The sequence below is a fragment of the Aquila chrysaetos genome, chromosome Z (assembly GCF_900496995.4).
Source record: "Aquila chrysaetos chrysaetos chromosome Z, bAquChr1.4, whole genome shotgun sequence".
Taxonomy (NCBI): Eukaryota; Metazoa; Chordata; class Aves; order Accipitriformes; family Accipitridae; genus Aquila; species Aquila chrysaetos.
The window spans coordinates 76,422,129-76,449,189 of NC_044030.1; the positions used below are offsets into that span (position 1 = coordinate 76,422,129).

The 27,061-nt window shown below is 56.8% G+C and overlaps 1 protein-coding gene across 14 annotated transcripts; it reads right to left on the bottom strand.

Moving 5' to 3' along the window:
- Positions 1–209: 209 nt before the first annotated feature.
- Positions 210–26,480, bottom strand: LOC115337126 (receptor-type tyrosine-protein phosphatase kappa-like). Of its 14 annotated transcripts, XM_041120990.1 has the most exons (33): positions 26,254–26,472; positions 17,983–18,210; positions 17,302–17,544; positions 16,139–16,381; positions 15,830–16,003; positions 15,548–15,550; positions 15,382–15,447; positions 15,004–15,246; positions 14,141–14,431; positions 13,710–13,807; positions 12,170–12,362; positions 11,832–11,943; positions 11,473–11,719; positions 11,168–11,207; positions 10,518–10,623; positions 10,270–10,337; positions 9,841–9,983; positions 9,613–9,700; positions 8,921–8,991; positions 8,465–8,501; positions 7,629–7,726; positions 7,323–7,439; positions 6,417–6,470; positions 6,038–6,195; positions 5,824–5,959; positions 4,940–5,089; positions 4,679–4,778; positions 4,052–4,131; positions 3,468–3,602; positions 2,896–3,021; positions 2,148–2,305; positions 1,737–1,872; positions 210–1,118 (listed from the first exon to the last, which is right to left on the bottom strand). In XM_041120990.1, exons 1-33 carry the CDS (start codon positions 26,354–26,356, stop codon positions 1,044–1,046), a joined length of 4,320 nt encoding a protein of 1,439 aa, XP_040976924.1. In that variant the 5' UTR covers positions 26,357–26,472; the 3' UTR covers positions 210–1,043. The 14 variants fall into 14 exon arrangements, 13 of the variants coding, with proteins under 13 accessions (XP_040976924.1, XP_040976921.1, XP_040976928.1 ...); XM_041120987.1 differs by having other exon boundaries at positions 15,382–15,624; positions 15,761–16,003; positions 26,254–26,473; XM_041120994.1 differs by lacking the exon at positions 15,548–15,550 and having other exon boundaries at positions 15,927–15,929; positions 16,208–16,381; positions 26,254–26,471.
- Positions 26,481–27,061: the final 581 nt, after the last annotated feature.

The following is a 27,061-nucleotide window of genomic DNA, read 5'->3' on the forward strand; positions in this document are numbered from 1 at the left end:
GTGCTGGGCAGCTCTCATGTGAATTTGGATGGGGTGGATGGTGGGAATCATTGAAGGGTGCTGTTGCTCAATGTACATCTTGGGCAGGAGTGTGTTCTGTGCCCATGCTGTGGCCAGAGCTGAGGGACCTGTGTGCTCTCAGCTCCTTTGCAGCCCCTGTGCCAGGTCAAACCTGGAAGAAAAGTGAAGATCAGAGGTCACCACCACCATGGCCAGCACAGAGTCTTTATTGGTGACACACAGAACAGAGCCATGGGGTCAGTCCTGGCTCTGGGGCCCCTTGCCCTTGAGCAGCAAAGGCAGAACCAGCCTCCGTGGTGCAGCAGCCCTTGCCAGAACCACATCCAGGATATTTAAGTTGAGCCGCTACAACCTGGGATTGCCATGGTGCAGCCAGGCAGGCTAGTGATGGAGCATCTCTGGAGCTGGAAGGGCTGTGGCACCTGGATCAGCATCAGGAAGATGGAGCTGCCGGAAGGGATTGCGTGGGGTGGAAAGGACCAGGCTAGCCCTACAGGACTGTGGGTTGTCCCTCCCTTGGCTCTTGTTGGCCTTGGGCTTCATGCTTCTCCTAAAGTAGGACAGATAGCCTGTGCTCCTGAGCCCCATGGATCTTACAGCGGTTTGATGCTCCCCTGGCAAAACACAGTTTGGGTGTTGGTGGAGCTATCCCACTTTCCCTGGGGCTGCCTGAAGGCACAAGGGAGCCTGGATGGGACAGCTGATTATCTTCATCCCTGGCACAGACAGGTCAAGTCCTGGTGCCTCTGCTCTGCTCTGCATACTCAGGCTGTGATTCCAGGTAAGTTCCTGTGCAAACTCTGGGCAAAGGGTCAGGTTCCTGCTTCAAAGCCTGACCACAATTTGGAGACAGTCCAGCTTGTGCTCTCCAGCCACAGAGGACCCTTGGGGTGGCTGTTCAGGGGAGTAAAGCATCTTGGGGCTGTGCACACCCCTCTCATCTCCTCTGTTTTCCACTGTTACTGATGGAGGGCTGTCAAGAGAGTCGAAGTCATGGCCAGAGATGGGCGGTGGCCATGCCTCTACTTGAAATTCCCATAGGTTTCAAATGAATTCAAATAACTGAGGGCTAGTTCGTAGCAGAGCCCATACTGCTCCTGTGGACAGAAGGATGCACGTGAGAACCTGGTACACCAACATCTGCAGTAGAAGGCCAGCCTCGGTTGCCAACAGCTTCCTGAGCAAGCCAGGCGCAGGTAGAGCCTACTCTCCACCTCACAGTTGGAGCCCACCTTCCCCCACTGAGGAATCACAGGCATGTTCTCCAGTAGCTGACAGCTCGTCTACCCCAATGCTGGAGGCAGGTGGTCTTGGGAGGAGAGCCAGCATCCATGGCATGAAGCACCTGCCACTCACTCCCATCCAGGGTGCTTACCCTATGATTGCCTCTAGCACCCAGACTAGGTGGTGATGTGGGTGCAGGACAGGCACCTGAGCACCCATCAGTACAGCCCCTTGCTGAGCAGGCCAGGTGGACCAGAAAGGGGCAATGCAGCCCACAGGATGCTTCAGTGCCCATCTGGTTCTGCAGAACCTGCCCGGAGTGAGTGGGTATGTGCCAGCGGCAAAAAACAGGGTTTTCAGAGGTCTCATCTGCTCCTGCTGGCCCCAGGATGATCTGAGCACAGAGGTGCTAGGGCAGCTGCTGGGACAGTCCAGGCTATGGCTCTTGCTCTGGTCTTGCCATCCTGGCTGGATTTGAAGTCAACACCTACCACATCTTTAATCAGCTGTCTCCGCCGCCTCTTCAGCATCCTCACAGCCTGGGATACATCCACCAGCCCCTCGCTTTGGATCTGTTCACACAGGAAACTAGCAGCACAGAAGATCCCACTCCGGCTGGCACCATCCCTGTAGAGGAGAGCAAAGGGAGAGTCACTTGCTCTGGGATCACCTGGCAGGGCTGAGCCTCAGAGGTGTCCCACTAGACATACAGGCTCTCAGGATGACCTTGTCCACAGATGCTGCGTCCAGCCAGCCTCCACAGGGAAGCCTTCCTCCCTGAACACAGCTGAATTCATGTCCATACACCCACCCAACATGGATTTGTGACCCAAGCTCACTGACGCAGCCCAGGCTGAGCCAGCTCTGTGCCACAGGCTGCTCCTCCAAGAGACATCACTCACCAGCAGGTCACGAGGATATGTCCGTCTTGGCTCTGCCGATGGTGTGTTTCCACCTTCCCTAACAGGCTGATGATGGTGGCAGGTTGCCGGGGAAGACGCTGCTTCATGGGCCAGTCCTTCAGTTGCCAGAACCGGACTTCCAGTGCAGACTTCTTGGGCTAGTGGGGAAGAAAGAGAGTGAGTCGGACAGAGAAGAAACCCGTTGGCTTCATGGAGGGAAGGGAGGGACAGCATGTGTCAGCCCTGGCTCAGCCATGCACACAGGATCAAGGGAGCAGCTCCACAGTGGGGTGACCCAGTCCCAGACTTTGACCTTCTCCATTGAGTGCTCTGAGACCAGCAGATGGACAGAGCACAAGATAAGAGCTGAGCACCAGGTGCAGCTCAGACTGATGCCAGTCCAGCACCCAGCTATCTGTAATAGCTGTCCCCATCCACAAACCACCACTGAGATGCACAAACTCTATCCACAGCTCCTGTCTTCCAAGTTAGGAAGGTACGCAAATGTACCTCTGCCTTGTACCTCTGCCTGCAGCCTCACCCTCTTGGGACTAACCTCTTTCTCAAGGCAAAGGGCCCTGCTGTGGCCACTGCCCTTCCAGGACCCCATCAGATCCCTCTGACCACCACCCCTAGCTGTGACTTGGACCCCAAATCAAAGCCTGCTGACACTGGAGCCTGGTCAGTGCTTCCAGCTCTTGCAAAGGTTGTTCTCAAAGGACTTGCCATCTCTGTGCAAAAAGCCCACCTGCTGCTTGTTGGTGAGGGCAAGTGTCCAGGCTGTGAAGTTAACTCCGGGCTCCTCTGAGATCAGGTGGACATGGAAACGGCCGTAAGCAGCTTCGCCCTGGGTGGGCCAGAACTCCACGTATGTCTGGGGGTGAGACACGCACGTGATCGCACACAGCCCCAACCTCCACGTGTGGCAGAGCTCAGCACCTCGCATGGGCACGCTCACACCAGCCCCTCGCCCGTAAGCCACAGTGTGCACGTGGGTGCTCTGCCTGCCATTTGCTGGGGACCAACCCGTGGTGCTGCAGCCAGAAATCTAACACTCCTGCAGAGAGGACACCTGGGCAGGGGTAAGAAAAACCTGAGGGATGGTCCCCTGCTGTGAGACTGGGAACACCCCACCGCTGTAGTGCCATGGTACTGGGACTGTCCTCGGGGCTCTCCCGGGTGGAGCCCACAAGCTTGCGGTGGGCTCCTAGAGCAAGCAGAGCTCTTGTGAGATGAGGCGTGTGGGGGCAAAGGCAGAAAGCACACTGCCCAGCCTCACGGGGAGCCGGGAGAGGAGAGGGCTGCGCATGGGCTGCTGACCTTGTCCAGCTCCTGGAGCTGGTTCAGCACAACCACCGACGTGCAGCTGTAATCCCAGACCAGAGCCCAGAAATCCACCAGCGTGGTGAGGAAAGGCAGCTGGGTGACGATGAGTCTGTCCTCTTGGGTATACGTCTGCAAAACACACCGGGGTGCGGGGGAGGAGAAGGTCACACAATCCACCCCCGGAGAGCCCCTCCAACAGCGGGAACTGCTCCCTGCCTCCCTTACAACCAGGGCTCTGCAGAGCCCGAGGAGATGCCGGGCACCCCAGCCCTGCTCGGAGACCCCTCAGCTCATCACACCCGGGCTCTGCTCCCAGCAGGCAAAAGCCGGCAGCCGTGCGGCAGCCTGCTGAGCTGCCTGTGCAGGCAGGGCTTAGGCTGATCAAGGGGGCCATCTCCTGGCAGCAGGGCCCCAGCCGCTGGGAAGTAGTCACTGTGAAGAAGACCCAGGGCTGGGACACCTCAGGGACACCAAACCAGGGTGGCATGGTCTACCCCTGCCTTGAGCAGTGGTGCCCGGAGGGGTCTCTGCTGCTCTCAGCAGGTCCCACCGGTGCTCCGCTGGGGCTGGAGCCTTACGCTGGCAAACACGGCGTTGATGTAACCGGGCGAGCCGTCCGCGTTCAGCGAGGACATCAGGATGGGCCGGCAGGAATCCGCTGTGGAGGCAAGGGGCAGAGAGAGAAATGGTGAGCCATCCTGTCCCCACACAGTGGCATGGAGCGTTCTTTGCAAGCAGTGGGGTCAGCGGGGCTCCCTGCAGCACGGGCTGGAGAGGCTTGGATGAACAGGCACTGCCAGCCCCGTGGCCAGGACAGCTCAGGGCTGCCTAACACGGGATGTCCAAAACCCCATGGGCAGAGGCATAGAGGCACAGCAGGTCTACCCTCCTCATTGCTCCCTGATCCCTCATCTGGGATCCTCCACTGGGAAAGAGTAGACCCAGGGACATGTTTATCCCAGGTGTACCCCATGAACGTATTCCTCCAGCAAGCCCAGAAGGAAGCAGAGATGGGGTCTTGCTCCCACGGAGGGATCAGCCTAATCTCTATTTATTACCAACTAGAAAATGACAGTTGGACCCTGGGTGGAACCTGCCAGTGGCTTGGTGCTGGGGAGGGAAGCAGCAGGGCAGCATCATCCCTGCCATGAGGCTCTCAGGCGCAGGGTCACAGAGCAAGGGCTGCCCAGCCCTTCCAGTGGTACCTGGCAGGATCCCTGGCTTGCGGTTCTTGGGCTGGTTGCTGGGTTTCTCTGCTTCTCTGCACGGCAGGAGCTGGAACAACTCAGAAAACTTCTGCAGGGCCTGTAGGGATGATTCAGCCAAACAAGTCCTGCCTGTCAGCTCCTCCCCTTCTTCAGCCACCCCAGAGAAATGCTCCTCCTGGGGAGGAGAGCAGTAGGGGAGAGGCACCACAGACCAGCCCCCTGCAGCACCAGACCCAGTGCACCAGAGCCTGATGGTACCTTGAACTCTTTCTCAAGGACATTGTTGTGCCTTGAGGTCTCAGCTTCTCGAAGGTGGTGGACATAGCTGGTGATGTTCTCCACTGGGACCCCGGTGCTGCCGCAGAGCAAGCCTTCGAGCAGCACCTCATACAGGAAGGTGTACTGCTCCTGCATGAGGACACAGGTCAGCTGCACAGTCTGGAGCTGCTCCATGAGGAGCCGTGGGTCTCCAGACCACCAGCTCGCTGGCATCGACCTGTGCCAGGAATAAGCCAGGTCCATCCTTCACCTGCCTTCTGTGGGGCCCTGAGGCCAGACACCTCTCAGTGCAGGCAGCCCTGCCCTGAGAAACAGCTAGCAACTGCAAAAACCCAGACAAGACCATCTTCCTGTGGTTTAATGCTCCATTTCATACCAGACCCCTGCTCTGGGGAAGGAAAACCGGTGAACTAGTTAGTCCTCCTACAAGCAGCTGGATGGTCCTGCCCAACCTAGTTTCCTCCAAAGGGTCCCAGCACTGAGCAGACCATGGGGATGTAGTCCCTAGGCCAAGAGACTGCTCCCCAGAAGATGCCACGGGGGCAGATATCCTGAAAGCCTGAAGGAAATGTGGGCTCTCATTCATGCTCCTTGCCTACAAGACAGCCCTTCTATACCAGGATGACTAATGCCTATGAATGCTGCTGGCACCTCAGAGGGTCTCAGGGTAACATGGATCCCAACTAGGTTTGGACATAGCATTGAAAACAAGATCCTGCAGTCTCCATCACCTGGCAGCTCCAGTCCCTGGGGCTAGACCATGAACAGCATGGCCAGCGTGGCTTTGCATGCCACATCCCTGGGAAGGGTGGGAAGCAGATCTGCAGCCTGACAGTGTGCAGGGAGCAGGTAACTCTCCTCACCTTGGTCTGCACCATGCTGACCCGCTGCTCCCGCAGCCTCTGCACACAGTGAAACACATCCACCTTCCCCTCAGCCTTCCCCATTTTCAGGAGGAAGTCCAGGGCGATGAAGGTACCTGTGCGCCCAATCCCGGCGCTGAGGACACAGAAAATTGGTGGTCAGTGCTGCCCCAGCCAGCCTTGCCCCAGCACCCAAGCACTCCCAGCCCAGTACCTGCAGTGCACCAGCACGGGTCCAGTAGGCACTTCCAACCCCCTCTTGTTCACCACATCCACTAAGGCCAGGAGCTGGGCAGGGTTTCTGGGGACCCCATGGTCTGGCCACAGCAGGTAGTGAAGCTGCTCCACCACTCTTGGGAGAGCACAGCCTGCCTGCAAAGAAAGAGACCTGGCTGCAAGCAGGGACCAGGAACCAACCTGGAAACTTGTGTGAAGTAATTGCATGCCAACAAGTAGCAAGCAGTGGAGAAAACCACTTCAGGGGGACACAACCACGCAGTGTTCCCCCAGCAGCCCCACCACAATGACTGCTCCACTATAGCTCATTGGACAGCAAAGGGCAAATTCACCCAGCACACAGCCACACAACTAACTTTGTTCTCTGCTTCCCTGTGCTGTGAAGAGTGAACTCCGGGCAGTGAATGCAGCTTGTGCCCCAGAGGGAAAAAAAATAAAAATCACAGTTTAGAGTGTTTCCATATTCATTGAAAAGCCCTGGCTTCCCCAAATAAGGTATTTCCTAAGGCTGCTACTGCACTGACGTGAATGTAGTCACCTTTGTTACCAGCCCATGATGTATTTTTCCGTAAACATCACATTGACTTGGCCTGAACTAATGAACTGCTATGTCCCACCAGCAGGTGCTCTTGGACCTTTACCTTTCAGCTACACTTTGCTCTTGGCAAGACAAAAGACAAGAATATGCAAAACTGCAATTTCTTTATATTGTACCTGTTTTCCCCTCCTTGCAGCTCCTTCAGTTTCTGCTTTTTATGTGAGGTTTAACTTCAGCAGAAGTACCCATCTTGAGAAATGTCATTATATAAGTTATCTTAAACCATAAACTATCTGTTCAGGTTTAGGAGCTGTAAGTGACCATGGAGCTTCAATGTGGACCTTCTGCAGATTGGCTCAGCTGACAGGCAGGCACCTGTGCCATCATCCTGGATGTACAGAGATGCCATTTTATACCCTTTAACTGCTTTTATACCCTTTTTGATCACCTCATCCAAGCCCTCAAGGATGCACAATCTGCCCATATGTGTCTTCAGTCCAGACCCAGCTGGGGTGACCACTGGAGCTGACCAATTGTCTTTGCCTGGCACAGAAACCTGGGGCCAATGCCCTGGCATGCATGGCATCCAGTGACAGCTACGCTGACCTGCTAGTGGTGGAGAGCAGACAGGGCTCCCCACAGCATCTCTTGGCCGACAGCTCCCACGAGCTGCTGAAACCCAAAAGCATCCCGCATCCCCAACTCAGCTACAAGCCAGGCTTACCTTCTGCAGGCAGAAGATGCGTGTGACAAGGCCTGTGGTGGTCCTGGTGTTGCTGAGTGTCACGGTGAAGTCCCCGTAGACCTGCTCGTGCTCTGGCCAATACTGCTCGCACTTGGTCTGTCAACAGCAGCGACACCTCTAAGCACTAGCAAACTCATGAGGGGAGTGTTGCAAGCCAGCAGTGGTGTGGAGCTGCTCTCTACCCGCATTGACAGCTGCACTGGGAGCAAACCAAAGCAAAGCAGCCAAGGAAGCTTGGGCTCTGGGGAGGCCCAAGCTGAGCACAGGTTGAGATGGTTTCTCTACCTTGTTCTGCTCCACTAAGCCCGTCAGCATCACAATGATAGAGGTCTTCTCCTGCCAGACCATCTGCCAGAAATCCACCACCGTCCCAGGCAAGGGGCCTTGGGGAGGAATAGGAGAGCCCTGTACCAGCGTCTGAGCCATGGGGGTATAGCTGCTCCCAGGCACAACTCAGATGTTCCCAGGCTACGAGCAGCCCTGAGCATCCCTCCGCCTGGGGACTAACACTGCACAGCCTGGGCACAGCAGCACCTGGCAGGGTGTGCTGGGCACCTTGGCTTCATCACCTGTGTTAGAAATTGGGACAAGAAAGAGGGAGGGCAGGTGACCCAGGACATGTCAGGGATTCACTGCTGCTTCAGGGGCTTCCCCATCCAGACCCTCAAGGTCCTATTTCCTGAAGAGCATTTCTGCAGCTTTGCAAGGAGCCTGAGACCTCCTCACCACGTACTGCACAGAGCAGACTAACCCATCGGCGCTTTGCACTGTTGGAAGGAGCCTGTCTCCGAGTGCATTGAGTGCAGACGTGTCAGGCTTTTGCAGGTTTGTCCCTGTCATGCCAGCTACCAAAGGGAAAAAAACAGGCTTGCGGGTGTAAGGACCACATCCTCAGCCTGGGCAGTGCAGGGACCAGCTCCAGCTGGCCACTGCCAAACGGCCATTGAGGCCTTCCACACCCTGCAGCAGACGTAACCACTGTCTGAGACAGAGGCCCAGGAGACACAGAGCCTTGGACTGAGCCATTAAGAGCTCCTAAGCTGCTGTCCCATTTCCCCACTCCCCAAAGTGCTCAGGGCAGCGACTGGCACCTCCTGAGCGTGAGGGCTGGGAGCACCTACCTTGAGCTGCAATGAAGAAGCGTGGACTCCGGTAGCTCTGTGGGGGAGAGGTTCAAACAGCTCCGATCACGTGGGTTAAACATTTAACAGGGAATGAAATACAGGACCCATCCCCACACGCACCAGAGCCCTCAAACAGTGTGTCCCACAGCACCCACTCCTGTCCAGCACGGAGAGTGGGTACCCAGGGGCTGTTCCTCTGCTCCTGCCCCCTCACACAGGTCCCCTTTTGTTAGAGGTGAGAACGGCACACAAACCCAGAGTACTCCGCGCAGCTCAGAGAGGACGCAAGGAAAGTGACATCCCAAGGTCTGCCAGCACTTGAGGGGCAGCAAGTGCCAGACCTCGGGGCCATCCGTGTGAGCAGGACTGTCCTCACCCAGTGCCCCCAAGCACCTCTCCGACTCTGCCCAGGCACCTCTACCCTGCCCAGGGCAGGAATTCCTCGCTACCTACATCCACGTAGCTGGCATTGATGTAGCCATTCCCCATGTCAGAGGGCTGTAGCACCACACGGCAGTGGTCGTCTGAAAGAGAAGGGAGGTGGGAGTTGGTGGACTGTCTCTTTGGGGTAGCAATGAAGTGACTGTTTAAGCAGGGGGATGTAATTTAGGAATGTCCAGGATCATCCACTCCCTCCTCAGCAGCACTGCAGGCCTCAGGACATGTTCAAAGGTAAAGAACAGCCGGTGAGATGAATGGTGACATGGCACAGCAGGAAATGCAATGTGTTTTTGGGGAAGACTGTTAATGCAATGGCCAAATGTCCACACCATGTGGGCCCCAGAGGATCTTTAAGTTTTCGTAGAAATTGGGTCACTCCCTCTGCGTTCCCACAAATAGCCACCTCTGGATGGGACACGGCAATCTTCAGCGATGACTAACAGGACGAACAGGAATACAGTGATGAATGATTAAGCTTGCAGGGAGATTTGAGGGGCAGAACAAGGATTCTCCAACTGGATATCGAACAGTGGGGCCAACATGATGATTTTGGAAAAATCCCTCTGGGTTTCAGTGGCCACAGAAGGTAAGACAAGGAGCTCAGCATTGCTGAAGAGTTGGAGGGGCACCTACACCAGCCCAGCACACTGTACAGCCCAACCACCTCCAAGTGCCTGTGCCAGCCCCTGGAGAGCTCTGCTTACATGGGATGATGCTCTTGTAGCGGTTCTTGCTCTGATTACATAGCTCCTTCCCGGCATCGCAGGGATGCAACAAAGTGGAGGACAGTTGCTGCAGAGGAAGAAGACAAGCCCACTCTGCATTGGCACGTGTTCTGGGACTGGCCAAGGCCAATTGCATCCCACAGCCAAAGAATGGGTGAGGGCTGGGTGGACAGTGCAGCCAGGTGGGAAAGCAAAGCTAAACCAGACCTGATACTCTCTCAGACGTCCAGCACCATGCCGGTCGACTGATTCATCTTCTGTCTGCTCTGCCTCTATTTCTGCCCTCTTAAACCTCTTCAGAGCCTCCAGCAGTTCCTCCACCGGGATCTGTGTGTTCTGCTTGCACACACCTACGGAGAGCACGAGGCCAGGAGGTTAGTATGCACCTGATGGCTGGCCCTGGAGCTCTGCAGCTGGGATTGAGCTGGCACTGTGGTGGTCAGGACCCCATCAAACCCTAGATTGTCCCTTCCTGTGCATGTCCCTTTCTCCTGGGAGGTGTCCCTTTCCCCATGCCAGCCAGCTCTGATCCCCTTGTTCCTGTAAGGACCTTACAGAGCCTGTAAGCACCCTGCCTGTGCTTTTTACAGACAGCCTGTCCAGACAAGGCATGCAGGGCCTCTGCTCATACTGCACCTCCTCTACATCTTCGCAGGGGGATAGTGCTGTTGTTCTCCGAGGTTTTTGAACTGTTGTACTTTCGCCTGCAAAACAGCAAGTCAGGCCCATAGACCAGCAGAAGAGAAAAACAGAGGAGAGGCTGTTGCTCATGTAACAGCCCTGCCTCCCACCTTGCTTTATCTCAGGGTCCACTTGGACACCCCCTGGCAGTGCAAGGTGCTGGATGCCTCACAGAGAGCAGGAGAGGTGAGGCACATACTAACCTGAAGAGCATGAAGAGCAGCAAAATCCCCAGTGCCAGGAGTACAATGACCAGCACTACTGCCATAACCACGGGCATCCTGTTCAGCAGAGGCACCGGCTCCTGCACTGCAACCAGCACAGCCCAGACTCAGACTCCCACGCAGCCTGAACCAGGCATTGGGAGATGTCATAGGAGTATGGGGTGAAAAGGAGCTTCCCTCATCTCCCACCACAAGATTTGCATTGGAGAATAGCTAGCTGGTGCAGAAAGAGTAGGTGCTTCCCTGGTGTGATACCCTCCAGTGTGGGCCCTATATCCCTGACTGTCCCAGGCATGATCAGAGCCTGGTGAGGTGTTTGCATTTCTGGGGTTGCACATGCACCAGGAGAGCAATAGGATTAAGATGCACTATGCGATGGTGGCAGAGATGTTGCACAGTGTCCAGCTGTCATTGGTGTCACAACTGCTCAAGTGGCCTGAGGTTGCCCAAAGCCAACATACCATAAATAGGATCAAGATCCAGAGAACTGCCACGAAGATGAAAGTAGGACAGCAAGACCCCACGGCTCCCGTGCTCAGCCAGCTCCTCTCCGTGGGAAGCGGCCAGGCTGGGAAAGGGGAACATGGGGGAAGAGAGGCTCGGGCACCGGGAGCGAGGAGCCCACTTACCAAGAGAGAAGCTGTAGCAGACGCAGGTGAACTTGTCTGCCTGTTGGAAGAGACGGGAGGGAGAGCTCAGGCCGCTCCTGCCCCGCTGCCTGCCCTGGGGGCAAAGGCCTCCCACCCACGGCCACCGAAGGCTCCGGCCGCGGCTGAGGACCCCGGGGACGCCGTCCTGCCAAGGCGCCCGGGCTCTCGGCGCAGGGGCCAGGAGCGGAGCCCGTGCGGCACCGCTCCTCGCCGCCGGCGGCCGGCCCGGACCCCGCCGAGGGGCTCGGCGTCCCCGGGGAGCGGGAGCCCCCCGCGACGGGTACCTGCTGCGAGCGGCGGACGAGGCGCAGAAGGGCCGTGTAGTCCCGGCCCGGACGGAGGGCAGCGTTGCGGTACCCCTGCCCGTGGGCCCCGTCGCCCAGCACAAAGTCCACGGGGCCGGTGAGGTTGAGCGCGGCGGCCACGTAGGGGCCGGGCTGCCGGCTGGCGTTGAAGGGCTGCGGGTCCCCCGAGCAGGCGCCTTCCACCGCCGTGCCGTTGTGCGTCGCGACCACGATGAGCTGGTGCTCCCTGCGAGGCAGGGCGGTGAGAGGGCCGGGGGAGACAGCGCGACGGCGGCGGCTGCGGGCAAGTGCTGCCGGCGGGGAAACCCGCCCCGCGGCCGCTCGCGGGCTGCGCTCACCTGGCCGCCGCGGGGGGACGGGCGACGGGGCGGAGGGGAAGCACAGCGGTCCCTCGGGACGGGGAGATGTCACGCACGCCGCGGCAGCTGATGTCGAGAGGGCGCGGGGTGTCTGGAGGGGGAGGCCGGGGCAGAAGCGTCAGCGGGCAGCGCCGCGGGGGCTGCGTGGGGAGCGGGGGCAGCCCCGGGCAGCGCCGGCTGCGGAGCACGGCTGCTCCGTGCCCGGGCTCCCCGGCGCCGGCCGGGAGCCCGCGGGGCTGGGGACGGAGAGCTGCCTCAGCCGGGGCGCACGCCGCGGCCGCCCCTCCGCGGAGGGGCCGGGACGCGGCGAGCCTCACCCGAGCCGTCGGTCTGAAACTCCCAGAGCGACGCAGCCCCGGCTCCGGCTGCCGTGAGTCCCCGCATGGCCACCGCGTAGCTGCTGCCGGGGCTGCGCTCGGGCAGCGGGTGCTCCGTGGCGGAGCTGCTCAGCCGCAGTCGCTCCATCTCCAGAAAGCTGCCGTCCTGCGCGCTCCTGGCCGTCACGTTCAGCTGGGGACAGGGCGCAGAGCTGGAGGGCGGCAGCTCCCACCGGCCCTCTGGGAACCTGCCCGCAGCACACCGAGACGGAGCGAAGCAGCCCTGCGAGCCTCCCCTCCCTCCCCTGCGCCCGCTCCAGCTCTGGACGGCTCCCGGAGGGGAGCCTTGGCCCCGCGCGTGGACCTCGAAGCAGACGAGAGGAGGAGAGGAGGGCTCCGGAGCCAGCGCTCAGGGTGTCGGAGCAGCTGCCCCTGTGAGCAAAGGACCAAGGCTCTGTGAAGAGCTGCGGGCACGAGGGAGCCTGTCTCTTCCAAGAGGCGTATATACGCGTGGTGAGCCCGAGGCCAGGTCGCTGCTGTGGTATTGCAACACCGCAGGCACCCCGGTGACACCCCCCGCAAGAGGAGCCCTGAACTGCTCTTTCCTCCCGTGCAAGCTCGGGCTCTGAAGGCTTTGTCTGCTTGAAAAGGGGAAGCCAGAGTTACGGGGGCTCCCCATGCGCGTCGTCTGAATTTGCCACGAGATCCCGGGCCACCCTCACTGCTCTCGGGGTCTTTATGGAAATGGCACCTTGGGAATATGCAAATAAGGAGCTACCTGAAGGCAGGAAAAAAAGGATTCTTTTCCCAAACAGAGGTGTCCGGGAGCAGGTAACCGGCTGGGACAGACCCGCAAGCAATGCCGCCAGGGCCCCTGTTTGCCCCTTTCTCCAGCAAAGAGGTCGGAGGGGCGCGACGAACCGGCACGTCTGGGTCCCTGTCACCCCACGGAGAGGTCTGTGCCCAGAGAGGGCATAGGGCACGCTGGTAAGGGTCTCACCCCGCCTCAGTGCTAGAGAGCAGGGCTGCACTGTGGGAAGAGCCCCAAACCCGCAGACGGACGAGGCCCTTTGAGCCACACGTTAAGGAGAACTCAAAGGACCGGTGCAACTCTCCCAAAAGAAGAGGGGTTTTCAGAGGATGACTCAGACTACAGACTTCTCTGCGGCAGGAACCAGAAACAAGCACGCAAGAGGCAGAGGAAATCCTGGGAGGCCACCCCAGCAGACATGTCAACAAGTGCTGCACACCAAGCCCCCGTCTGCCAAACCCCAGGCTGAGCGGACGCGGGGAGGAAGCCCGGAGGCCGGGGAGCACCCACCACCTCTCCGGGCAACTCCGCAGCACCAGGAACGTTGAGGGTGAGAGAGAAAACGTTCGTGCTCATCACAGCCGGACACTCAGCTGGACTGGCTGGGAACTGGGGGTCATCACGGCTTTCCCTTCCCCGCTCTCCCCCAGGCTGCCTGCACAGAGCTCCAGGCAGAGGGGTGCCTGGCGAGGCGAGGGAGACCACGGGCAGCCTGCGGTCCCCTGGTACCTGGTATCCGATGATCTCCCCCTTGCAGGAGGGCAGCGCCTTCCACCTGAGGGACCCTGTGCTGGGATCCAGCCACAGCTTCTCCGGTTTGTCCGGCACTGGAAGCACAGGAGGACGGGGTCACGCACGGGCACGGTGAGGAGGGGCTGAGCCCAGAGCAGGGTGCAGGCAGCTGCTGGACCAGGGGACAGTCCGCCAAGGGACCCCCCGAGCAGGGTTTGTCCCCCACAAAGGCTGCATGTGCTTCAGCAGCAGGAGCAGCAATGGTGTGGTGAGGAGGGGACGTGCTCTGCGCCAGGGCCCTGCACAGCCCCTTCCCCAGAGCCCCACAGGATCCGATCAGCCCTGATCCCAGGACCATCACTGCACGGAGTGGATGCTCCGGCTGAGCTGCCGGGCAAAAGGCACCTTTACAATTCATGTAAACATACCCGTTTCCTTTGTTCTGAGGAGCCGTGTGAAAAGGATCGTGCTGGGCAGCAGTGAGATGGTGATACTGTAGTCAGTGAAGGGCTGCAGAGGGGGGCAGGTAAATGTTCCCTCCTGGCCATGGAGCATCTCCTCTCCTTTCACCTCCTCAGCCTCACAGGGAAGGGAGGAGTTCTTTTCCAGCCGGCACCTGGCCCGAACCTGCTGGCAGGCATCAGGGAGCCTGCAGGTCCAGTTCAGTTTGATGCTGGTGCTGGAAACCTCCAAGGTCCCAGGGACAACCTGGAGGACGTCTGTGAAGGAAACATTGCAAGAGGGTCACCCCCTCCCCTTCCCCTGCCAGCCGTGCAAGGGCGCTGCAGTCCGACAGCCCTGCTCCCCACCAGCTGGGTGGGAAGCAAAGCGAGAGGCTGAAACTGGTCACTGCAGCTCTCTGGTAGGGGAGCAGGAGGAGTTTGGGGTCATGGTGCACTCAGAAGCTGGATGTGACCTTTTGGGATAATTCCCCCAGCGAGACAACTGCACCCGTTCATTCAAACATCAGGACATGGCAGGCTGGAATAGAGGGAAGCGCAGGACAGTGTCCCCCCGGCTGGGCTACGTCACAGCTCACAAGGAGCAACAAAGTGGTCCTTCTGCTCTCACACCCTCTGAGGTGTGTGGCTGCAGTCATCCTTTGGTGCCATGGGCGAGCACTATGGGACACATTTCATCCTGGCCTTACAGGAGCTGCTTCCACGGTCATCAAACCTCACAGCACGGGCCCCAAGGGAAAACCATGACCTTCCCATGCTGACTCTCACCCAGACACATTCCAGCATCCTGACTCTGCAAAGGACCATCCTGCGCCTGATGCCTCCCTTACCGATGCACTGCACGCTGGACTGAATGCGGATCCAATCACCCATGATGTCCCTTCCCAACCATAGGTCACTGTATACAGGATTCCCATAACTGGTGGGCTGAACTTTGCCTGAACATTTGATTTCGGTGAAGGATGGCTGGAAACCCTCGGGACAGCTCAGCCTCACTTCCTCGTTTTTCTTGTAATTCTCCTGATCAGGTGCCAGCTGGAGTCTTTGGTCCCACGACGGCCTTTGGCAAGTTTCTGGCAGAGGTGAAAGTGGGTGTTTAGCTGGGGTGGGAGGTGACAGTCTCGGACAGGGGTGGGTGGTGGGATATCAGCAATCATTCAGTTTGGGGTAGAGCAGGCAGCCAGGAGAGCTCCTGATGCCTTTCTTACCGATGCACACCACGCTGTACCATATGGGGATCCAGCCACGTCTGATGTCCCTTCCAAGCCAAACTTCTCTGTGTACATGATACCAGTGGCTGCTGGACTGAACTTTGCCTAAACATTTGATTTCGGTGAAGGATGGCTGGAAACCCTCGGGACAGCTCAGCCTCACTTCCTCGTTTTTCTTGTAGTTCTCCTGGTGTGGTGCCAGCTGGAGTCTTTGGTCCCACGACGGCCTTTGGCACGTTTCTGGCAGAGGTGAAAGTGGGTGTTTAGCTGGGGTGGGGAGGTGACAGTCTCGGACGGGGGTGGGTGGTGGGATATCAGCAATCATTCAGTTTGGGGTAGAGCAGGCAGCCAGGAGAGCTCCTGATGCCTTTCTTACCGATGCACTCCACACTGGACTGAATGCGGATCCAAACGCCTGTGATGTCCCTTCCAAACCATAGGTCACTGTATACAGGATTCCTATAACTGATGTGCTGAACTTTGCCTAAACATTTGATTTCGGTGAAGGATGGCTGGAAACCCTTGGGACAGCTCAGCATCACTTCCTCGTTTTTCTTGTAATTCTCCTGGTCTGGTGCCAGCTGGAGTCTTTGGTCCCATGACGGCCTTTGGCAAGTTTCTGGCAGAGGTGAAAGTGGGTGTTTAGCTGGGGTGGGAGGTGACAGTCTCGGACAGGGGTGGGTGGTGGGATATCAGCAATCATTCAGTTTGGGGTAGAGCAGGCAGCCAGGAGAGTTCCTGATGCCTTTCTTACCGATGCACTCCACACTGGACTGAATGCGGATCCAATCGCCTGAGATGTCCCTTCCCAACCATAGGTCACTGTACACAGGATTCCCATAACTGATGGGCTGAACTTTGCCTGAACATTTGATTTCGGTGAAGGATGGCTGGAAACCCTTGGGACAGCTCAGCCTCACTTCCTCGTTTTTCTTGTAATTCTCCTGGTCTGGTGCCAGCTGGAGTCTTTGGTCCCACCAGGGTCTTTGGCACATTTCTGGCAGAGGTGAAAGTGGGTGTTAGTTGGAGTGGGAGGTGATGAGGTGGGTCAGGGGTGCGTGGTGGGAGAGAAATCCCCCATAATCCATCCAGCCAAACGCATCCAGAGGGATGGTGACATGTCCATCTGCCAGGACGTTACCTGTAGGCAAGGTGTGTTTGGAGCGGGCTCTCCTTGTGTACCCAAAGCGTGAATGATCACTCATCCGTGAACCTCCCCCATCCACCCCTGTGTCCGTGGACACCCAGAGCCATCTCCCACAGCCTCAAGCAGGGAGGTTCCGACATTGTCCCTCCCTGCCCACCTCCCCTGAGCACCGGGCTGCCCGTGCACGGCCAGCCCCACACTCAGCACAGGTCTGTCCCTGCCCAGGGCAGCCCCGCATCCCCATCACCTGAGGGAGGGCACTGCTCTTCCCCCTGGTGCATCCCCCACAGCCTCCAGCCCCGATGCCAGGGGCTGACCCAGCCCTGGGCACTCAGAGCTCCCTTCCATCGCATCCACTCCAACTCCTGGGGCTGCAGGAGATGTCCCCAGGGTCCCTCACCTACACGGGCAGAGGGGGACAAGCAGAGCTGTGCGCTCCAGGGTGGCATCTGCAGGCGCAGCAAGGAGCAGAGCACCTCCGTGGGCACCTCGGTGCCGGCCCCGGATCCGGCCCCAGGCCCTGGCACCCATCTGCAGGACCCCACGCTTGGTGTGCTCAGGAAAGACTGCAGGAGCTGCTGGCTTGCCTGGCTGGCACTACCTTGTCTCTTGTCCCCTGGCTGGGCTGTCCTCTTCAACAGTTTGCAGGGGCAACACAGCACCAAGGAGGCACTGTGGCGTGCCTGCAGCTCAGCTGGACAACGTCACGACTGGCCATGGAGGGTGAAGGTAGAGAGGGGGCACGGGAGAGCTGCTGCTGCCTCACTTACCAATGCACTCTACAGCCTTCGCAATGGGCATCCAGGCACCTGTGCTGTTCCTGCCCCACCAGGCATCTCCATAGACTGGTTTCCCAGAACTCACTTGCAGGAATTCCCTTGCACATTTGACCTTGGGGAAGGATGGCTTGAGATCTCCACGGCAGGTCAGTGTCAGTTCTTCATTCAGTTGGTATTTTTTTTTGTTTGATGGAAACCAAAGTCTTTCATCCCACTTGGGTTTTGGGCACTTTCCTGTCAGGCAGAAAGTGTGAGAGTCCTTCTCGGGGACAAGGGATGCTCAGGCAGGAGGGGGACCAAAGCTTTGCCGTGACTGACTCTGGTGTCAGTGTTCAACACCACGAGGAAACCCAAGGGCCCCCAGGTGCAGGAAAGGAGCTTGTGCCTGGGCAAAGTGGTGATATAGGACACTGGGAGAGAGGTGAATTGAGGGGCAGGATCCAGCCTCCTCCCACCTGCAGCTCAGGAATAGACTGGGAGGAGACGCAGGGACAGTGAGAAAACCTGCCCCACACTGAAGGCTTCTGTCCCTCCCCACCTTGGAGACGGCTCCCACCTGGGGCCCATCTCTGAGCTGTGGCCAGGGTGTCTCACAGATACAGCAGGATGTCCAGGGTCCCTCCTTGGGGAGAAGCGCATGTAGCAGGGGAGACCTACTGCTCTCCCACTTACCTGTGGTGCAGGTCAGGCTCTCTGCCACCACACGCCATGTTCCCTGAATGTCCTTCACCTCCCAAGCATCCTTCCAACCTGGAGACGTCCCATTTGCACATCTGATCACAGCAAGGGGAGGAAAGTCCTCCATAAAGCAGCTCAGTGTCACCTCTTCATTGAACCTGTAAAACCTCTGCTCTGGGGTAAAGTGGAGCTTCACGTCCCACTGGGGCTGCTGGCATCTCTCTGCACAGAGGAGAAGGAGCGGGTGTAAGCAGGATGGGAAGGCGCCTGCTGTGGGGTCTAGTGCCCTGAGTTTGACGCTGTCCAGCTCCTTTGGTTGCCACTTTCGACTGCAAATCCCTCTCTTGCAGCCTAGAGCAGAGTTAAGGGTGGCAGCAGGCCAGCCCAAGAGCTGTCCCTTCCATCCCTACAGAGGTGTAGGCTTTCCCACTCGGGCTCCATTTGGGTAAGGCTGACCAGGGACTGGGCTCCTCCCTAGCCTTCACACAGAGGTCCTTCCACTCCCACCACCTCGGCCATATGCCCAGGCACCGTTTGAAGGCACAGGGCTTACAGCAGCATGGTGCCGAGAGAAAAAGTGCCCCGGCACTGCCAGGACAGGGGGAAAGCCGAGGCATCCAGGTCTCCTGATCCGGGACTGTCACCCAGGTAGGGCTGAAGCACGACCATGTCACGGAGGGTCTGCCACCAGCTCAGGACCCCAGGGTCAGGGTGATGCGGGGCTGTGCTTACCCTTGCCGGTGGCAGTCCCGTTCCACGAGATCTGGGTCCCACTGGAGATGCATCTGATCTGGGGGACCGATGGCGCATACTCCCCAGCAGAGCTCAGCTGCACCAAATTGTTCAAGGCATGGCTGCTCTGGTTTGGGGTAAACTGCAGCTTGGGGTCCCAGTCAGAGGGAGCTTTACATCTCCCTGTGTGCAACGGACAGGAGCGAGAGCCCTGAGGATCACTGGGCTCCGGCAGCATCCTCGGGGGTGAGGAGGCCCCGTCCAGAGGGGTGCTGGTCCCCCTCACTTCAGGGGGCTGGCAGAGGTGAGCACCTCCCAGGATGAGGCCCCGGACCCCAGGTGCATTAACCCTCCTTGCACCCTCAGGTGCAGTGCAGGAGGGTTACCTGCAGGCCCTGCTGCCCACTCACGTGCTGCGGAGGGATCCCAGCCAGCAGGATCCAGCAGCCCAGTGGGTGCTGCTCTCTCCTGCGCTCTCTTCCCCAGAGACAGGGGCTGTGGGAGTGCACCAGACCCAGTGAGTTTCTGCTGGCACCACTCACCTGCATTCCCGTCATCCTACTGGTCACTACCTGCTCACACCCATGTGCATGCTTATTTGCAGCAAAAAGCCCACTCAAGTTGCCAATTCACTTTTGCTCTGCAGGTTATTTTCTCCTCTCCATCTCTTGCCCAAAAAACCTGCTGGATCCTAGGACTGGGTACCTCCTGTCCCATATTCCTCCCATGCTCACCCAGGAGGGACAACAACACCCCCATATCTGGGTTGGCAGAAAGGACTTGACAGGGACTGCAGGTACGTACTTAACCAGCTGCATGTTTAGTTGCATTTTGCAACATGTAGATTGGGCAATTGATGGAAGTAAATCTTCATATTCGTTTTCCATTAGTTTCTAGTCAGGAGTGCTGCTGTCTCTCTGCATGGCACTAATTTGGGTCTCTACCCTCTGATCAGATATCAATTTTCGTGCGATAAGAAATGTACCTCTCTGTGAGATCTCTTCATCCAACAAATTCAGCTGTAAACATTGTCCCAGTTACTGGGGTGCAGCCAGGCAGGCACAGGCACTGCTTCCCAACACACCCAAATGGCATTAGGACTCAGCATGAAACCATGATTACTCTGCACTTCTTGTGCAGCAGCCCAAGAGACCACAACAGCTGTATCATCTCAGCCAGAAAAAAGCCCCTGCCAAATAAATGGAGTACAATCCCACCAGACTGGCAAATTGAGCAGCAATTATTTCAGGCAGGTGAGAACTACTCATGAAGGCATTTCCAGTGTTTCATTTTGCATGTCAGGGCCCAAAATCATGCCTGTACAAAGTTTGGTCATTGATGCGGGATCCTTCTAGCTTAGAGTTACAGCAGAAATATGAACAACCCTTGCTTGAAAAGAGGTTTGAGGGGCCTGACCTCAAGCAAGAAGCACTTTGAGGGAATGAAACCCCTCCAGTGGAGACAGCCCTAAGAGTCGAGGGAGCTACAAGTGTTCATGGGCATGGCTGGCCTCTCCCAGACTGCCCCAGTCTTGACCTTCAGTGCAAAGGGGCTTGTTGCTTTTCCTTTTGTAAGTGCTTCCATACCTCCCGGTAGCTGTTACAGTCCCTGCAGTGACACAAACCCCACTGTTAGCACAGGACATGGCAACCTGCTGGGCAGGAAACAAGGAAGAAAAAGGAAAGTCTCCTTCGCGTGCAACCTGCTGACACAGGTGCAGATTTCGAGAGATATCTGGGACAGCGTCTTCCTACAAACACCAATGCTTTGCTGGCAGGGGTGCTTGCAGCTGTACGCCAGGTCTCTGCCTTGCTGCCAGCTCTCCATGAACCTCACACTAAAACCTCTAGTGCCCTTTTTGTAGCAAAGCATTTGCTGCTGATACAACCATGAATGAACTCTGTAGAGGTTTTTGGCCTTGTATGGTGCTTCCTTATGGAGGCCACGGGTAACACAACTTTTAAAAAGGTCGCATCTCATGGCTGCTGCTTTAGAAGTGTAATACAGTGCAGACTTACTGTAGTACAATGGAGAATTAGTCTTTGTTTAAAGTTCATGATTTTTTTTACTAAAAGGTGAAGCTTCTGCACACTGAAATTACGTGTATTCAGCATTATACTAATTATTAGTGACAGGCACTTATGATTGATTCAGCCTTTCCCTTAGTTATGGGCGGTTCACTAAAGTACAAGTAAATAGGTGCTCTGTAAGGATCCCGGGCTGGGAGCAGGTGTGAAGGGATCCCTTGGACTGAGCTGTCACAACAGCCACACATTTCTGACTAGGCTGGCCGTTTTCATCAGGACTCCAGTGAATTACTTCTCTTAAACTTGGGGATTTATCAGCCCTAATGCTTTGCCAGACATGTCAGCGTCTTTGCCCTTTTCTTTTTTTCAGGTGAAAAGGGGCTGGCAGTGGTGCAGTTTTGCTCCAGGTCTTCCTCAGTCCTCCTGTCAGTGTCTGCTAGGAGGGGGTGGTGGCTATGATCCGGCATGGTTTCCAGTGTGGCATCAGGCAAGGCCAGACGGCTGAAACATGCTTCTGCAAAGACCGCATGTGTGTCAGCAGTGTGTCAGCGGCCACGTCTGCCTTTCGGGCACAAGGACTACACCGGTGAGCAGTCCTGCAGGCAAACCCTCTTGCTCCCTCCTTGTACCTGGCTGTGCGCGCAGAGCCCCTTGCAAGCACCATCGGGATGCCGGTCCTCTGCAACTTGTCCTTTCCTTTCCAAGCCCTCTGACCTGTGGGAGTGGTCATTTGGCCCACTTTTTTCTTCCCCACAGGCTCCCCTGTGCACTTTGGGCTGCCAGATGCGGCCCTGCCGAGCTCATGCACGGGATAGGCAGGGGCTGATAACAGCACCCAAACCCAGGCTAGGCATGGACCATGCCGGGCAGAGTCTGAGGGCTGGATGGGAGAGCTCAGAAAAGGCAGGCAGAGCCCACAGCTCAACCCCATCCTCAGAGGAGCCAGAGCCTGGAGAGTGCTGCTCTAGGGAAATGCACCAGCCTCACAAATTAGCCTGGGAATTAACGCTGTCTGACAGAGGGTCGGGTATGACAAAATTAGCTTGCTTGCCTTCCAAAGGGGTAGTGTACACCAGTGAAACAGCCTGGGAGGCTGCCAAAGCCTATTTACCTCTTGTACGCAGAGCATCCTGCTAGCAGCGCCCATGCTGTCACATCCCCTCCAGGTTTGGGGCTTGCCTCCTACCTGCACCCCTGCTGCTGTAGAGGAGCTGAAGACATGCAGGGTGCTACAGCACTGACACCATCTGCATTCAGGCATCTGCAGCCGCTCAGAGCCCTTCCTGGTGGCATTTCTGATGAATGGTTGAAGGTAGAGTCTAGAAGTCTCTGCTTCCCCACAGAAGAGGGAAGAGAAGACACTTTCAGTCCACATCTGTTTTTGTCTCAAGAACATCGCTGAATACAATCCAACTCAACCTCACTTCTCCAATAAGCCCAAGCCTAGCAGGCATGTGATTATGATTTGAGTCTCACTGGGAGATACTAATCTGTGACTGTTGGGTGCAGTCGAGATACACGGGCTACGGGGGACACTGCTGTCCTCACCCTCGTTCTTACACTCCTTCCCCAATCACTCCGTAACATTTGCCATGGGAAAAGAGCTCCTTGGAGCAAAGGAGCCTTTGCTCTAACCCAGGGTGGCTGTTTCTGTGCTTCAGTGGTGGCCACGGGAAGCTGTGTGGCATTTGTGAGTCAGAGGGTGTTGGATCTCCACCAGGTTGGAGCTCACCACTTGTGCAAAGGAGACAGATGCACACGCCTCTATGCAGGGGGATGGGGCACTGCTGGAGAAGGGAGGGTGCTCAGAGAGAAAGGGGAAAGAAACGCTCAGCTTCTAGCCTTGTAGGGACTAACAGCATCCGGGAGAGTAAAGAAACAGTCATCAGATGCTGTTTTTCACCCTGCAGCCACCCACAGGCCCTCCGCCCCCAACTATAGGAAAGAGGCTGAGACAAGTGAAATTTCAGCATGGAAAATATGGTGTAGATGTGATCAAACAGGCACCTCTTATCATGTGCAATGTGTGCGCACTGCAAAATGGAGGATGTTGAATGCCTAGGCAGGAGTCGTAACAAAAGGTTAGCCTCATGTAGTCAGAGATTAACTGTTACCTTTTTTTTGAGTTGATGCTATTAAATGAATACCCTACTTGTTAATATGGTTTAATACCCATGAATATAGAAAGCATTTTACAGAAATATCTGGACTGCTTGTCCCTTCTGCAAAGGAGTTATGAGTCTGGCAGGCAAAACAAAGCCCCAGTGTGCCTCAGAAGCAGATGTCAGGGAGGATCAGGAGAAAGAAGAAATAGCTGTGCTGGTAATTCAGGTCAGGCTCCTGGGTTCAGCCCCTTGCTTACCAGCAAAAGATGTACTTTCTTACATTATATTATCCCATACACAAAGAATAAAAGACAAGGTGAAATCTAAGGAGCAGCAGGCAAAGTTCAACCCTTTTCCCGTGGCAGCTCAGCAGCTAACAGAGGTGACAGCAAAGCGTGCTGGAGTCTTGATGCGTTTGATGCCGTGTGCTTGCTGAGAGGAGCTAAGAAAAGCAACCACTGTTTCCACCAGTGGAAAGTGGTATTGCAAGCTATGGAGAAGACATGCACGTGTCTTAAAGCATCTCTGTACCTATTGCTAGCAAGCAAAGATACCGAGTGGGTCTTTAAGAGCAATGGGCAGTGTGAGGGTGGCAAAGTAGCAGAGAGACCTCAGGGCTGCTCTGCTTGGGAGTGGTGCCAGGGAACGGAGGTGGCAAAGCAGGTCGCTGAACAAGGCACCGCAGGAAGAGCAGGGAAATGATGGCACTTTAACCTGTACTGCTCTGCCACGCAAAAGGGCGTCCGACAGGGTTTTAAGAACAAGAGGTGAAATACTTGTTTCCAGAATCCGTACTCTGGTAATGGGAAGTGGAAGCATGGTGGAAAGTAAGTTCACAGCCCCGAGGGTGTCAAGGCCCAAGGCGCTCCTCTGCAGAATCTCTTAGTGTTTGTGTTCCCCCCAGGATTTACTCTAGGCACTGCTTGAAATTTGAGTCCCACTGACACAAAACTTTTCAGATTGAGTGTGGCCTTATTTTACCTAGCACCCTCCCACCCACTGGGCTTTGCAGCTATGCCCCTAGTTAGGGCTTCTTGTCAGCTGCTACTAAATCACTGCATAATGTCAAGCAAGGCTGATGAGAAAGGGGCCAGGGCCAAACCTGGATCACAGACCCTGCCTCTGCAGGGAAAACATCCCATAAAAATTTCTCTATCTGCCTCCCAGGTGCACTGGGACTGTAAGGGGATGAGGCTTTTGTACAGGTGTGGCATCTCAGGGGGGAGAAAAGCCCTGTAAGAACAGCACAGCAAGACAATAAGGTGACAATAAGACAATGGGACAATGCACCCTGCTCGGTGCACGGTGCCCCCGTGATGGGGTGAGCAGAGCAGCAGTGCTGTGCTGGCTCACATTTGTACCACAAGCATCGACCACATCCTCTGCCTGCAGCTGCTCTGCTCTTCCGCGGGCTCCCAGCAGCACCCCGTGTGCCCTCACCTCCTGCCCAGCGCTGGGATGCAGCTCTGCCATCTGGCCTCATTTCCTCAGCGAGCACCAGGCCCCTTGGCCCACGGCCCTTCCCCAAAATTACTCCCATGCCTGTGGCTTTTCAGGAACCGGTGCTGCCAGTGCTCAATACTGGGGGACACACACAAGGTGAGGGGGGGGGGGAAGCTGGCTGAAGTGATTTGGGCGTGCAGGAGCCTTGCTGAACGGGGACAGCCCACACTGCCCGGTACTCTGGTCCTCCCAGCATGGGGGGGCTTTGTGGGTGCCTGGAAAGGGACAGCAATGTGCAGTGGGAGCAGCTTGTCCACTGTTCCCACTGGGCTGTTCCCTCTCCCTGATTGTACCCTACATCTGCCAGGGTCATGGGAGATGCTCAGGGATGCCTGGGAAGGGGGACCCTTGGGTCATGTCCTTTCCCCATGTCCCCCATCTCTGCCCAAGAGCTCTACCCTGCCCCACTGCCACTGTCTGCCCCACAGGGGCCCATTCCACCCTAATGGGGATGGGAGGGACCCTCCTGCCACACCCTGGCCGTCCCCCTTGTCCTGTCCCTCAGCTAGAGAAGGCCCCCGATCCATCAGGTGGGGACCTTGGCACAGGTCCTGGGATGGGATGAGGCCACCTGCTAAGGATGCAGGCAGGGCTGCCCACACTGCTGGGTGCGGCTGCCAAATGTTTTTTGTCTTGGTTCCTCTTTTTACAAACACCAAGGTGCAAGCTCAGCAATTCCATCTCTGCCGCAGACAGACTCCTCCAGGCATGGCTGGGTGACTGAAATGTGCAGAGTGCACCAAGAGTCTGCTAGCCACCGGGTCCCCACTACGTCCCACCGCACACGGGATGGCCAGGTCCTGGTCCTAGCGTGCACCATGCAAACAAGCTGGAGAGCCACGCAATGCTTGGGCACGGTTGCACATGCTGGCCTGGGAGGACAGCTTCAGTGGGCGATCTGGGCAAGGGGAAGCCACTCTGGGCAGGAGGATATCCTCTGTTGCAGGTTTAGCCCTTGGTTTTTGAGTGACAGAGTGCTGTGCTCATGTTCCCTGCAACCACAGGGACACATTTCCCCTGGGAACGGGCTCCTATGGCCTCTACCACACCGTACAGACCCTGCTCTCACTTCACATCAGCAACTAAAGATCCTGGTCCCATTCCCTGGCCTCTATCATAGCCAGGGTACTTAATCTATCAGGTTTCTCTAGCCTACGTCAGCCCAGACACATCCCCGCAGTGGATTGGGACAAAATGGTCAGATGCTAGTTTAATGATTTTTATCACCTAGCTCCGGCAAGATTGGTTTAGAGAAATACTCCAATTCAGACAGATGCAGAGCAATGCAAGGTGACAGCCCCTGGACCACAGCTCAAACCTGGGACAGTGCAGCCTCCTGGGAGGTTAGATAACATGTGAGCCTACAGATACCCACCAACTGACTGCCGGGCTGGATGCATGCAGACTGTGTAGAAAGAGCCCAGAAGAGCCCTGGGGGTGTCCTGGACTTCCAGCCTAAAGGAAGCCCATTAAAAAGCAATCCCAGCACATCATAACTCCCACCCCCCAGAGTCTCCTGGACACACAGGGGCTCAGCTCATGGCTCCCCAGGTCTTTGCTGGGCACTAGCACCCATCTCCACTGTGGTGAGGACGTGGCATCTGCACACTGTGCAAAGAGAGATGGCCACCTTGTGCTCCCAGGGACACTGCCCACTCTGCGGAGGAACTTTATGGCCCTTGCAGAGGCTTTCCCAGCACACTAAGGATTGCTGTCCTCCATCCCCAAACAGAGCTTCACCCCACCACAACCTGACTGATGCCCAGGTGTTTTAGGCCCTGGTGTGGACATCAGCTCCAGTTCTCTCTGATACAGCTACTGCATCCTGAACGCACCAACCTTGCAGCAGGAAAGCAGTGAAACCTTCTCTTGTGGGGAGAGGAGCGAGCACTTCTTACCTGTTTCCTGGGGTTCTCCAGAGTTGTTGGGGTCCGGTTCTTCCTGATTCTGTGCTGCCAGCAGAGGTGTGAGGAGCAGGACAAATGTCCAACGCAGGGCCATGTTTGCTTATGCTCCCAGGGCAGGACTAAGGTCTCAGCCCCCCTGGCTGCCTCACAGCACAGCCGTCTGATTGCAAGAGGTGCAAGCACAGAAAGGAAACAGCCACGCAGAGAAATCACATATGGTGCAAGAGGCTTCCTCATTGGAGACAGAACCTCTGCCAGTGTCAGCGCCGCTTTCGTTCTTCTCCTCTGTGCACCGGGCCAGCTTCACGCCCCTTTGCAATCTTGGTGCTCTCTGATCTCTTCTCTGACAACCACAGTTTTCAGCCTTTCTGGCAGGAGCAGCTACTAGACACAACAGCTGGGTTGCCTCCTCTCCCAGAACAGATCTCAGCTGTCCCAGAAGGACTTGTGAGCTGTGCTGGTTCTTGACTGGGGTTTTGCAGGAAGATGTAGCTTCCATACTCACACAGTAAAGTCAAGCAGAGACTACATCAGGACAACCCTCACCTTGTTACTGCCTGATAAGGTTTGTGATAAAAAGGACTTCTGAAGTGCACTGGTGATCTTAATTACCTGGCAATGCATGCCATGGGCAGGAAAGCCAAGGTTTTGGCAGAAGTGGCTGGGTGCTCAAGACTGTGCTGAGAGAGGCTGGGCTCAGGAACAAGCTGACCAGAGCCCTGGGGCCCTGGAGCCCAAGTGTTGTGGCAGGTTGTGTTGCCAACACATGCTGGGAATGGGAATGACCATGAAGGGGTCC